Source organism: Scyliorhinus canicula, chromosome 1, assembly GCF_902713615.1.
Source record: "Scyliorhinus canicula chromosome 1, sScyCan1.1, whole genome shotgun sequence".
Taxonomy (NCBI): Eukaryota; Metazoa; Chordata; class Chondrichthyes; order Carcharhiniformes; family Scyliorhinidae; genus Scyliorhinus; species Scyliorhinus canicula.
In genome coordinates, this window is record NC_052146.1 from 42396221 (window position 1) to 42410586 (window position 14366).

The 14366-nt window shown below is 43.0% G+C and overlaps 1 protein-coding gene across 2 annotated transcripts in view; it reads left to right on the forward strand.

The window, feature by feature from the left end:
- The window catches only part of cfap251 (cilia and flagella associated protein 251), a 135863-nt gene that overhangs the window by 80995 nt on the left and 40502 nt on the right, over positions 1-14366 (forward strand). For both annotated transcript variants that reach the window (XR_005459784.1, XM_038789752.1), the window contains exons 12-15: positions 4359-4609; positions 5280-5431; positions 8223-8384; positions 12232-12416. Coding sequence is in view for 1 of the 2 variants with exons in the window: in XM_038789752.1 (XP_038645680.1) it covers positions 4359-4609; positions 5280-5431; positions 8223-8384; positions 12232-12416 (750 nt within the window). In the remaining variant the exon portion in view is untranslated. The remainder of the gene's footprint in view (positions 1-4358; positions 4610-5279; positions 5432-8222; positions 8385-12231; positions 12417-14366) is intronic.

Genomic DNA, 14366 nt, shown 5'->3' on the forward strand with positions numbered 1-14366 from the left:
TCTTGCATGGCTATAGGTAACAATTGGTTAAGGTCAAATTTTATTCCTCATTAGCACAATACTGAACGTTTACTTTTCCTTTGCATCACGGTAGCATAGTGGTTAGCACTAATGCTTCACAGCTCCAGGGTCCCAGGTTCGAATCCCGGCTTGGGTCACTGTCTGTGTGGAGTCTGCACGTTCTCCCCGTGTTTGCGTGGGTTTCCTCCGGTTTTCTCCCACCGTCCAAAGACATGCAGGTTAGGTGGATTGGCCAGGCTAAAATTGCCCTTGGTGTCCAAATTGCCCTTAGTGTTAGGTGGGGTTACTGGGTTATGGGGGTAGGGTGGAGGTATGGGCTTGGGTAGGGTGCTCTTTCCAAGAGCTGGTGTAGAATCGATGGGTCGAATGGCCTCCTTCTGCACTGTAAATTCTATGAAATCTATGAAATCTCCAGCGAAGACAAGGAGACTCAAGTCATACTAAATAACAATGAATTTGTACCAATGTGCAGCAATAATGAATTGAAGGCAGATAACCATAAAGATAAATGGACAGTGCCATTAAAGATAAAGGCACAGTGATAACGGTCAAGCTCGACACTGGTACGAGGGCCAACCCCATCAACCAGTCCAATGTCAAAAAAAAAGCTACGATTTCAACCAAAAATAATTACCAGAATATTATTGTTAAGAGATTGCAATGGTAATGAAATCTTGTTGTTTGGAGCATGTGTGCTTGATGTCAATGTCAACAACAAAATTCACAAATTGAAATTTTCTGTGGTGGTGGCGGACCGTGAGTCTTTAATTGGAGTTGAGGCATGTGAGGAGCTATAGCTAGTCCGCCGAGTCTATAGTGCAGACAATGCTGCAACAGGCCATCATCCCTCAGGAGACTCAATACTGAATAATTTCCCTGAAATTTCTCAAGGTTTTTGTACGTTACCATACATGTACAAGATCCAATTAAAGGAAGATGCGAAGCCTGTGATTCATGCGCCAAGAACAAAATCTCTGTCCGAAATGGTTTACCTGAATCCTCAGACTGTGACACCTGGTACTGGGCACACCCAGTATCAGGAACATTTTCCCTGCATCTATCCTGTCTAGTCCTGTTAGAATTTTATACGTTTCTATGAGATCCCCCCCCCCCATTCTTCTGAACTCCAGCGAGAACAATCTAACCTAGTCAATCTCTCCTCATATGACTGTCCCGCCCTCCCTGGAATCAGTCTGGTAAACCTTCGCTACACTCCCTCGAGAGGAAGAACATCCTTCCCCAGAAAAGGTGACCAAAACTGCACGCAATATTCGAGGTATGGCCTCACCAAGGTCCTGTATAATTGCAACAACAATCCCTGCTCCTGTACTCGAAACCTCTCGCAATGAAGGCCAACATACCATTCGCCTTCTTACCGCCTGCTGCAGCATGTGGATGGCATTATTATTTGGGGGTTGACCCGGGAAGGGCATGATAAATGGCTTCTCAGTGTCCTAAAAAGTATCAAGAAAAACGGTCTGAAGTTGAACAGGGTGAAATGTCAAGTCGGGGTGCACAGCATCACCTTCCTGGGAGACAAGCTTTCCGCACAAGGTGTTTAGCCCGATCAAGGCAAGATAAGGGCAATTCTGCAGGTGCCCGCCCTACGCATAAACAAGGCATTTTAAGAATGCCAGGCATGATAAATATTGTAGGCAAGTTCATTCCAACTTGGCAATTGAAACAGCACATCTGAGGGAGACCATAAAAGAAAGATGTGACTTTCCAGTGGTCCAGCAAACATGAAATGAAATGAAAATGAAAATCACTTATTGTCACGAGTAGGCTTCAATGAAGTTACTGTGAAAAGCCCCTAGTCGCCACATTCCGGCGCCTGTCCGGGGAGGCTGGTACGGGAATCGAACCGTGCTGCTGGCCTGCTTGGTCTGCTTTAAAAGCCAGCGTTTAGCCCTGTGAGCTAAACCAGCCCCTGGTTGAACATGAACAAGAGGGCAGGCATTGCAGGTTTCACTTACCACGGCGCCAGTTCTCACGTTTTTTGACCCAGCCAAAAATCTCAACTGATGCATCACAGGATGGTTTAGGGGTGGTCCTACTCCAGCAGGATCTGGAAGGAGACTGGCTGCCAATGGCGTATGCGTCCCGGGCAATGGCTGACACTGAACGAAGATACACATAAATGGAAAAGAGTGCCTCTGGCTCATTAATGAGCTAATGAAGTTCCATGGTTATGCGTATGGGCTTCCACCCTTCAACGTGGAGACTGGCCACAGGCCACCATCATAAAAACAAATCTCAGTGGGATGTTGCCAAAAATTCAGTGAATGATCATGAAGTTGCAGCAGAACGGCTTTGGGCTGGTGTATACGCCGGGTAAACATCTAATAGTGGTTGACACACTTTCCAGAGCTACCGGCAATGAGGAACCACTCCAGCTGGATAAGGACGTACAGGTCCACGTAAATATGGTGACAGAGTCTCTGCCAGTTTCTGACAAGAAGTCAAAAATAATTAAAGAAGAAACTGTCAAGGACACTATCTTGCAGAAAGTGAGAAAATGTATCCACGAAGGATGGCCCAAAGGATCCTGTTCAAGTTTCTACACTATTCAAACAGAATTAAGTGCCGTGAATGGATTTTTGCTTCAGAATTATGATTTTACAGGCACAACGGTTATGATCCTCGTGAAGTTACATGAAGGGCACTTGGGGATAGAAAAGTGCTAGAGAAGAGCCAAGGAGGCAGTCTATTGGCCTGGGATCAATCGGGACATTGAGTTGATGGTGGAGAGCTGTGAAACATGCCAAAGATTTCAGTGCAGGCAGAGAACCTATGCAGATGGGCGAGACAGTCACAACTCTGTGCCAGAAGGTTGGCATGGATCTTTTCCATTTAAATAGAAAGGAGTACCTTCTAGTCATAGACTATTTCTCTAACTACCAGATAACTGACAGTGCAGTTGTCGAATTCTACAGCAAGATGTGTTATTAAGAATGTCAAATAAATGTTTGCGCGACACGGCATTCCGAATGTAGTCATGAGCAAAAATGGTCCTTGTTTTGACTGCTATGAGTGGACAGAATTTGCGCGGCAGTATGATTTCCAAGATGTTACTTCCAGTCCGCATTACCCTCAGTCAAATGGCAAAGCTGAAAAGGGAGTGCAGATCCTAAAGAAAGCACTGGACAGCGATGATACATATCTTGTGTTCCTCAGCTATCATTCGGCACCACTAGTCACTCTCGCCTGCTCAAATGCCGATAACAGGCAACTGCAAACGACTCTATCATGTTTTCCTCATGAGCCCGTGAACCATTCATTAACAAGACAATTGACCTCTCAGAAAAGGAGGCAGAAGGGATTTGATGATAGGTCTGCTAAAAGACTTCAACTCCTGCAGCCAGAGGATACGGTGATAGTAGAAGACTCCAAAGGATATGGATGGTCTAAACAGGCAAAGGTACTACGACAAGCAGGTCCAAACTCATATCTCATTATTACGGATGACGGTGCTGTCTTGAGAAGGAATAGAAGAGCTTTGCTCAAAGTACAACAACCGTTTGTGAAGTAACCACCAGAAGAAGCATGCAAAAATCCTAAAACATCTGAAGAACATACGAAATAAATTCAACAAGAGGATGATACATTAATACACGAAGAACATCAAACACAAGCAACAAACATTAAAGAACATGAAGAACCTTTGCAAGTTTAGCAGACACTGAGAAGGTCTACAAGGATAAGGTAAGCAAGAAAGACTGAACTTGTGACAGACTGCAAAAAAATTCTGAACATGTAAATAGTTATGCATATCATGGTGAAATGTAAAAAAATAATTTAATGTATGTAAATAATTTTGTTTCCCAAAGGAAAGGGGATATGATGATATGCAAAAAGCAAGTTTATACATAATGTTATGCACAACCTCCGACCACTAGGTGGCAGTGCAAACTCACCACATGACCCTGTGGCTGGGCAGTTGGGAGTATGTCGTGCTGGAGGATAGATGTATTTTGCAGTAGCTCTATAATAATTAATTTGTGTTAGTAGTTAATTATTTTTTTTATCCTAGTTATCTTATCACGCAGTTGTTTCATAATAAATTGTTCAAACTAGATGTTCTGTAGTTCATCATTAACATCAGCCAGTCTACAGGACATGAAAAATACAGCCCATCAAGTGGGCGATTTGCATTGCTTCTGACTAGTTTAAATCATTTTAAACATCTATTTGTTAATACTGTATTTACTAATGTTTCCAACCTATTTATGGTGTCTCAACTTATTAACATTTGAAAAACAGAATTTCTCTTGTTGCCTAAGTAAGAAATTATTTCCTTAATTGATATGCTTTTTCCCGTGTTTTGTTCTCTGTAGAAACTTTGTTGTAGCAACAGTTGATGCTACAGTCGCTCATGTAACTGGAGACGGCTGCAAACTTGAAGTGTTGTTGCAGGAGCATGGTGCAGCGGTACATGCTATAGCATGTAATCCTGCTCGACCTCTCATTTGTATGGGAAGCTATTGTGGGCTCCTGAAGGTCTGGGACTATGAGAAGAAGGAACCCCTCTGCAGCAGACTCTTTGGAAAAGGAAATTATATTCAGTGTGTGACTTATAATAAAACAGGTATTAAATTCACAATCTTCATCAAGTGCTCTGAGATCAGATATGAAGTGCAACAGTAAAGCTCCCTCCATTCTGCCCCAACATAAGCCTCAGAGCAATATCCATTAATGCACGAGTGTGATAATTTTCTACTTTCCACACCATCCATTTACATATTTCTGTCAGTAAGGCCACTAATTAGTGATGAACTACATGTTCATTAAGAGTGGCCTAGATTTTTCAACTGCCATTATTTTAATTCCAGCAATAACACAAATGGGTTATCAGCGTTAAAATGATGCCAATCAGAAAATCTTGCTGTTGGGGGCGGCACGGTGGCAGTGGTTAGCACTGTTGTCTACGGTGCTGAGGACTCGGGTTCGATCCCGGCTCCGGGTCACTGTCTGAGTGGAGTTTGCACATTCTCCCCGTGTCTGTGTGGATGTGCAGGATAGGTGGATTGGCCATGCTAAATTGGGCACCTTAAATTAAAAAAAATAAAAATCTGGCTGTTGAAATTGGTCTACACCAGGAACATGAAAGGGGTTCATTGTGAATTAGCACCCATGCTTTGCACTGCATCCTTTCTACGTCCGAAATACATGAACATTTAATGGAAAAAGTAAATTTGACCCGTATGTTCTCTGTAGACATTTTTATTGGCTAAATACCATTTTCTTATTCCCCATAGGTACACTGTTGGGAGTTGGACTTACCGATGGATGTGTTCACATCCTTGATGCGCTTTCTCTAAATGATGAGTTCCCAGAACCTTTCCAGTATGCCAGGGATGCTGTTACTCAGATTGCCTTCTCACATGATTCCAATTACCTAGCAACGATAGTGAGTTATTGGAATATTCCATGGTTGCTTAGACTAATTGATAAAAGAACTTGGTACAAATGCATGTATACCCAGATCTTGCTGTGAGCAGCAAAGGAACTGTTTTTGCCATTTACCTCATGTACAGCTGCCCACAGATTTTCAGTAGGCTTGCCCATGTACAGTTTGAGTCTTCCAGCAGCAATTTGAAGTCAGCACTCTCTGCACGGTATCTGTTGCAGGGTGGCACAGTGGTTAGCACTGCTGCCTCACAGCACCAGCGACCCAGGCTCAATTCCAACATCGGATGACTGTGCAGAGTCTGCACATTCTTCCCATGTCTGCGTTGGTTTCCTCCGGGTGCTCCGGTTTCCACCCTCAGTCCAAAGATGTGCAAGTTAGGTGAATTGGCTACGCTAAATTCACCCTAGGTGGGTTTACGGGGATAGGGTGGGGAATTGTGTCGACGTAGGATGCTCTTTCAGAGGTTCAGTACAGACTCGATGGGCCGAATGGCTTCCTTCCGCACTGTAGGGATTCTGTGTTGCGCCTGAAAGTAGGGCAGCCAGCAGAGAAGCTGCTCGGCTTATTAGATTGCAGAATCTTCATAGAGAATAAAGAGGAAGTAAGAAAATATATTACATTTAAGTCATTGTACTGAAAGGGAAATAAAGATTGGGTCATACACATGGGATAGGTAAAAGACATAAAAGAAAAAAAAACCATAAAAAACTATATAAAATGTTCAATTTTTTAAAAATCTGCAAAATTGATTTTCTTCTAAGCAAATCAGCTTTAGCACTTTTTAAATGATTTCTTGGGGCTAGCGGAGTTCTTCAGGAGTAAGTATGACTCACTACATGATTAAGTACCAAGTTACTCATAATTTAGGGCAGCACAGTGGTTAGCACAATTGCTTCACAGCTCCAGGGTCCCAGGTTCAATTCCCGGCTTGGGTCACTGTCTGTGCGGTGTCTGCACGTTCTCCCTTTGTCTGCGTGGGTTTCCTCCGGGTGCTCCAAGCGGTTATTGGATAGACACATGGAGCACACCAGAATGACAGGGAATGGGATAGCTTGATCTTGGTTTCGGACAATGCTCGGCACAACATCGAGGGCCAAAGGGCCTGTTCTGTGCTGTTCCATATGTTCTATGCTCCGGTTTCCTCCCACAGTCCAAAGATGCGCAGGTTAGGTGGATTGGCTATGATAAACTGTCCGTAGTGTCCAAAGGGTTGCTGGGTTGGGGGGATGGAGTGGAGGTGTGGGCTTGGGTGGGGTGCTCTTTCCAGGGGCCTAGTGGCCTACTTCTGCACTGTAAATTCTATGGTTCTATCATTCCCTCTTTGAATTGAACTAGGCTTAAGTTTTCCATCAGTCTTTCGTACAATTATACTGGGTAATTAATCTAATATCACATTGTGACAGTGATCTCTGTGAGATTCTATGAGCAAAAACCCCAAAGTGCACCCTGTGGACATCACTGACAGCAACGCCTGGAGTTTGGTATTTCACTACATATATGTGGATTGCAGAAGTTGCAGTATTAGCCAATAATAGCAGTGAGCATTATTAGCACAGCAAATTTCAGGCCAATATGGTGAACCACAATAAATCTAAGCCTAATTTATTTACAGTATAGTCAATTAAATTTAATGTAACGTTAGGTACTTTAAGTTTTATTTTTCTATGCCTCTTTAAAATCCCATACATGAAATGAAAATCACTTATTGTCACAAGTAGGGTTCAAATTAAGTTACTGCGAAAAGCCCCTAGTTGCCACATTCCGGCGCCTATTCGGGAGGCTGGTACGGGAATTGAACCGACACTGCTGGCCTGCTTTGGTCTGCTTTAAAAGACAGCTATTTAGCCCACTGTGCTAAACCAGCCTTCAAACATCCTAATGAAGTGGAAAGCAGATTAAATATTTCCAGTCCGTTGCTATTGTGTATACATTAGGATGGACTTGGCAATGTCTTGTGTGGGAATTATTTAACCAAGTGAGCTATGGGAGAAGTTGACAATCCAACTTCTCATTTAATAAAGAATAGATCAACATTTGTTAGGTTGAATCTCAAATTAGTTTTGAGCCAGCTGATCACAGAAAGGACATTAAAATGACCAGTCCCCAGTGATCCTCTGCTATAAAGTGATTATGTGCTTTCTGTAAAAGGCCAAGAATTGGGCTCAGCTGTGATGACTCTTGTGTAGAATAGCATACCAACATTCATTATGTAAATTCACATTTGAAGAATAGCCACTTCAATAAAATGTTGGGTTGACCAGCACATTGTGGAACCATGTCCCAATTGGAATCTGTATCGTCACAAGTGCCATGCTGGAACTCCAGACCTGTCCAAATTGGCACACCATTACCTTTCATTAGGCTGGAGGTCCTTACCATTCATTAGGTTGGACATCATCTTACTGGCAATAAAAATAGTTAAGAGAAAATCTTATTTGCTAATTCTGGTTTGTTCAGAGAGACTCTGTAGATTGTGCTTAGTAGGGAAGCTATAAAAGGGTAGATATGGACCTTGGGTAATAGCTCAACCATCTATGATGTCCTGGTTTTATATGGTCAAAAACTTGCATAATATGCTATACTGCAATGATGAATGATATTACTTTTTTTACAGTTTTAAAATTTAGTTTTCTATTTCAACATTGCTGCATACAATGATTTATGCTACACAAAATATATTTATTGCCTAACAAGCAGTTACATAATTCAATAAGCAGTTTATTCCAGCTACATAATAAATCCTGGTTTGTACAGTGGCTCTTGTAATGATTTATTATTTTTATTGCAGGATTCTAAAACCACACTAACAGTCTTTATGTTTAAGGAGAAGTCTTGGCATTACTTAGGAAGGCAAAATGCACATTTTAAACCGATTCAAAATCTCATGTTTGGGATATATTTGGACAGCAATCAACCCAGACTATTGTCTCTTGGAGAGGACAGAGTTCTGGTAGGTAACTTTTATTTTGGCCAGGCTCCTTTTATGCATTAAAATCAATTTCTTTGACATAGTTCATAATAATAACTTAAAATGTTTGTTCAAACCCGAAATTAGATTTGACTGAAAGTACTCATCTGTTATTGATTAGCAAACGATAAAGCAACTGAAAAATATTGTAAATGCACTGCTAGATTCACTAACCTCTAAGCATGATCTCTGCTTGATGAAATTAGATTTTCACTGCATATGCAAATTATAAAAAGAAACAGAAAGAGAACAAAGAACAATACAGCACAGGAACAGGCCCTTTGGCCCACTAAGCCTGTCCCTGTCATGATACCACCGTTGGCCAAAATCCTCAGCACTTCCTAGTGCCATATCCCTCTATACCTATCCTATCCATGCATTTGTTGAGATGCCATTTGAACGCTGTTAATGTATCTGCTTCCACAACCTCTCCTGGCAACGCATTCCAGGCACTCACTACCCTCTGTGTAAAAGACCTGCCTCGCACATCTCCTCTAAACTTTGCCCCACGGACCTTAAACCTATGCCCCCTGGTGACTGACCCCTCCACCCTGAGAAAGAGTGCCTGCCCATCTACTCTATCCATGCCCCTCATAATCTTGTAGACCTCTATCAGGTCGCCCCTCAATCTCCGTCGTTCTAATGAAAACAGACCGAGTCTATTCAGCCTCTCCGCATAGCTAACACCCTACAGATCAGGCAACATCCTGATAAACCTCCTCTGCACCCTCTCCAAAGCCTACACAGTATTCTGGTAGCGTGGCAACAAGAATTGTGTGAAATATTCCAAGTGTGGCCTTACCAAAGTTCTATACAACTGTAGCATGACTTGCCAGTTTTTATACTCGATGCCCTGTTCAATGAAGGTAAGCATTCCATTTGCTTTCTTGACTAACTTGTCCACTTGTGTTGCCACTTTCAAAGATCTGTGGACCTGTACTCCCAGATCTCTCTGGCTTTCTATATTCCCAAGAGTCACGTACTGTATATTTCCCCTCTATGTTAGACCTACCAAAATGCATTACCTCACATTTGTCTAGATTAAACTCCATTTGCCATTTCTCTGCCCAAATCTCCAACCTATATGTCCTGCAGTATCCTCTGGCAATCCTCAACACTATCTGCCACTCCACCAACCTTGGTGTCATCTGCAAACCTACTAATCAGACCAGCTACATTTTCCTCCAAATCGTTTATGTATACTACAAACAGCAGAGACCCCAGCACAGATCCCTGTGGAACACCATTAGTCACACCGTCCATTCAGAAAAGAGTCCTTCTACTGCTATCCCCTGCCTTCTGTGACCGAGCCAGTTCTGTATCAATCTTACCACCTCACCTCTGATCTCATGTGACTTCACCTTTTGTACCAGTCTGCCATGAGGCGCCTTGTCAAAGGCTTTACTGAAGTCCATGTAAAGAACAGCCACCGCCCTCCCCTCATCAATCATCTTTGTCACCTCCTCAAAAAACTCGATCAAATTAATGAGGCACGAACTCACCTTCACAAAACCATGCTCTCTATCGCTAATGAGTCCATTTATTTCCAAATGGGTATAAACCCTGTCCCTGAGAATTCTCTCCAATAATTTACCTACTATCGATGTGAGGCACACTGGCCTATAGTTTCCTGCTACCTTTTTTAAACAGCGGTACTACATTAGCTGTTCTCCAGTCCTCTGGGATCTCACCTGTAGCCAATGAGGATACAAAGATGCAAGTCATGCATCCAGCAATTTCCTCCCTTGCTTCCTTCAGTATTCTGGGATAAATCCCAACCGGCCCAGGACACTTATCTACCTTAATGTCTTTTAAAACACCCATTACCTCCTTTTTGATGTCAACATGACCTAGACTATCCACACACCCTACCCAAGAATCATCTTCCACAAAGTCCTTGAGCTGGATTCTCTGTTTTTGGGACTACCTCCCCATGCCGCCGTGAGAACGGTGGTCTTTTACACCAGGAAAACTGGTGTCAAAAGGCCACAGATTCACCGTCTGCAGGGGGCTAGCAGGCAACTGTCGTGAAGCTCGCAGAGCTGCCGATACGGCCCCCCGCACTTCAAGGTCAGAGGCCGCGTATGTGCACGGCGGCGGCCTCCAGCGGCCCCGCAGTGTTCCATGAGGACTCAGCCCACGGATCTGTACCGTCGAAATAGTGCCCCGCATCAGCCGCTCACCCGACCCGGACTGCCCACACACATAGCCCCCAGTCCCGAATGAGGCCCCCTCATCCTCTGACCTGTCCTCCCCCGATCGTGGTGGCCACTGACTGAGTCCGCAGCCGCCTTGTGAGTTTCCTGGATGGCAGGACCAGATTAGAACCACGCCGTCGGGAATTTGGCCGGTCGGGGACAAAGAATAGCGGGGCGGGCCTCAGGCAGTGGCCTGAGGCGGTGGATACATGGCGTGGTGTACTCCATGAGTACGGCGGAGTACGCCACTTTTCGGGGGGCGGAGAATAGCGGAACCGGCGCCGGTCCCAATTTCGTGGGGGAAAACCGATTCTCCACCCCGTCGCCGAACGCGATTTTGCCGTAGGGGTGCGAGAATCCAACCCCTTTTCTTTGATGAACACTGATACAAAGTACTCATTTAGTACGTCGCCCATTTCCTCTGGCTTAACACATAGATTCCCCCCCACTGTCCCCCCCACTGTCCTTAAGTGGTCCAATCTTTTCCCTGGCCACCCTCATGTTTTTTACATATGAATGAAAAGCTTTTGGATTTACCTGAATCCTACTTGTCAAGGATTTTTCATGACCCCTCCTCGCCCTCCTAATTTCCCGCTTAAATACCTTCCTACTTTCTTTATACTCAAGGGTTTTGACTTTTCCAATCCTTCCAGACCATATAAAAGCCTCCTTTTTCTTTTTGATTAGGTTCACAATATCCCTCGTTATCCAAGGCTCCCTAAACTTCCCATTCTTATCCATGTTCTCTCAGGAACATGACTTTCCTGAATCCTAATCAACTGTCACATGAAAGACTCCCACATGTCCGATGTTGATTTCCCCTCCAACAGCCGCACCCAATTCAAATTCTTCAATTCCTGTCTAATGTTATCGTAATTTTCCTTTCCCCAGTTTAGCACCTTAACCCTCATCCCTATCCAAAAGTATCCTAAAACTTACAGAATTGTGGTCACTACTCCCAAAATGTTCCCCTACTGAACCCTCAACCACCTGTCCAGGATCATTCCCAATACCAGGTCCAGTATTGCCCCTTCCCTAGTTGTACTATCTACAAATTGTATCAAGAACCCTTCCTGGATACACCTTACAAACTCTGCCCCATCCAAGCCTCTAGCACTAAGTGAGTCAAGAGAGAAAAATATTAATTGTAATCCCTTGCAACTATTTCATCTTTCTAAAAGGTTTACTGATGTTAACATATTTCAAATTGAGGTAGAAGTATGTTTTCATTTTTGGATCATTGTGGTGGTGAATGCCCACCTCAGGCCCCTCTGACTTAGGTTGGGCTCTTTGGAGTTCATCTTACCCAGATGCCTTTCCTGATGTGGCATCATTACTGGTAAGAATCCAACATTCATGGGAACTCTCCATAGCTCTCACTTTGAGTCACTAGATTTTTTTCTGGTAGTAATTGCTTTGCATAATTTATTGATTATTCTTCACCGTTTATTTGAGTTTTTCCATAATTGACTGTCATGCACTTTTTATTGTGTTTCATCTATTTCATTTTCATTGCTTCATGTTTGCTGTTGTATATGAAACCTTACAACATCTCTTCCAGTTTAAAAAAATAAGATGTGGTAGCTGTCATGCAAAATTTATTTTAAAAATTATTATTTTTTATTTATCAGGTGGAGTACGATCTGGCTCATAGTTCTCAGGATGATCTGAAGATATTGAGTAATGAAAGAATAGAACAGAGTGCTGTCCCTGCATGCATGGCCTGGTACCCACCGATCAGTAAAGAGAGCTTTATTATCACAGCCAACAACCAGTATAAGCTAAAGCTCTACAATGCCACTACCAAGATGTGCAGGTTTGTTAATACCATTTGTACAGAAAAGGCATAACATTTTGCTTTAAAACACTAATCCTTTTAACCAGTCTAAAATGGAAATAACTACTTCATTGTGTTCAGGTTTCTTTGAAAGTATATTTTGAACATAGCCAAATTATTCTAGATCTATAAAGTTATTATTTTTTTTGAAAAGTATTTTTATTCCAAGTTTCCAATATTTTTACAATTTACAACAGTACCAAAACCCACCCAATACCTCCCCCTCCCTCCCTTCCCACCCCTCCCTCACAGTCAATGGTAACCAACTCTCCAAAATGCAAAACGAACAATCTCCATTGACATATACTACAGGATCTCCATTATCCACTTGGATTGTTGCATCTTTGAAGATCTTTAGCAAATTAATCAAACACGATTTTACACTTAATAAAACAATACTTATTCTGATGGATTTAAAAGACCATCTCCAGCATTTAACAGCATTACCATTGGTGAATTCCATCCCCGTTTGATAACCCTACCAGCATCTTGGGGGTTACCATTAACCAGAAACCGAACAGGACCAGCCAAATATATACCATAGCTACATCAGCAGGTCAAATGGCTGAAAATTCTGCAGTGAGTAACTCACCTCCTGATTCCCCAAAACTGATCCACCATCTACAAGGCACAAGGTACTGTGATGGAATACTCTCCAGTGTCTGGACAACTGCACTTTCAACAACACTCATGAAAATTGACACCATCAGGATGGTGGGCCAAAGGGCCTCTTCTGTACTGTATTCTGGGAGAGAGCAGTTCGCGCTATGAGCATAGCATCCACCATCCTGAATGGTGGCAGAGTGGTATTGTCACTGGACTAGAAAACCAGAGACCCAGAGTAATGCTCTGGAGACCCAGGTTCAAATCCCATCACTGCAGATGGTGAAATCTGAAATTAAAAGTCTAATGATGACCATGAAACCATTGCCGATTGTCGTAAACGCCTATCTAGTTCACTCACCAAAGAGAAAATGCTGGAAAATTCAGCAGGTCTGGCTGCATCTGTAGGGAGAGAAAATAGCTAATGTTTCGAGTCCAGATGATCCTTTAGGTCAGCATTTTCTCTTTGGTTTCAGATCCCAGCATTGCAGTCATTTGCTTTTATCTAGTTCACTAATGTCTTTTCGGGAAGGAAATCTGCCATCTTTACCTGGTCTGGCCTACATGTGACTCCAGATCCACAGAAATGTGGTTGACTCTTAACTGCCCCCTCAAGGGTAATTAGGGATGGGAAATAAATGCTGACCCAGCCAGTGATGCCCACTTCCCATGAACGAATAAAAAAACCTCTCTTCACCAACACATATAGTGGCAGCAGTGTGCACCATCTTCAAAATGTACTGCAGCAACCTGTCAAGGGTCCTTAAAAAGCACATTCCACAACCTCTAGCACCGAGATTTACAAGAGCACCAGATACTTTTGCACCATCTGCAAGTTCTCCTCCAAACCACAAACCATCCTAATTTGGAATTATATCTCCGTCCTTCACTGTTTCCGGGTCATAATCCTGGAACTCACTAACACATGGCACTTAGTGGCAACAAATACTGGCCTTGCAAGCGATGCTCACATCTCAAGAAAGAAAAAAAAAAATCTTTCAAGGTTTTACTGTTAGGGGGGTGGCACGATGCGCAGTGGTTAGCACTGCTGCCTACGTCACTGAGGACCCGGGTTTGATCCTGGCCCCGGCTCACTGTCTGTGTGGAGTTTGCACATTCTCCCCGTGTCTGCATATCACCCCCATAATCCAAAAATGTGCAGGATAGGCGGATTGGCCACACTAAATTCCCCCTTAATTGGAAAAAATAATTGGCTACTCTAAATTTATTGAAAAAAAGGTTTTTAACTGTTATTGGTCTTAAATTTGTCTTAACTAGTTTGAGCTTATAGCTCCTTTATTCATTTCTCACAATTCCTACTTTGAT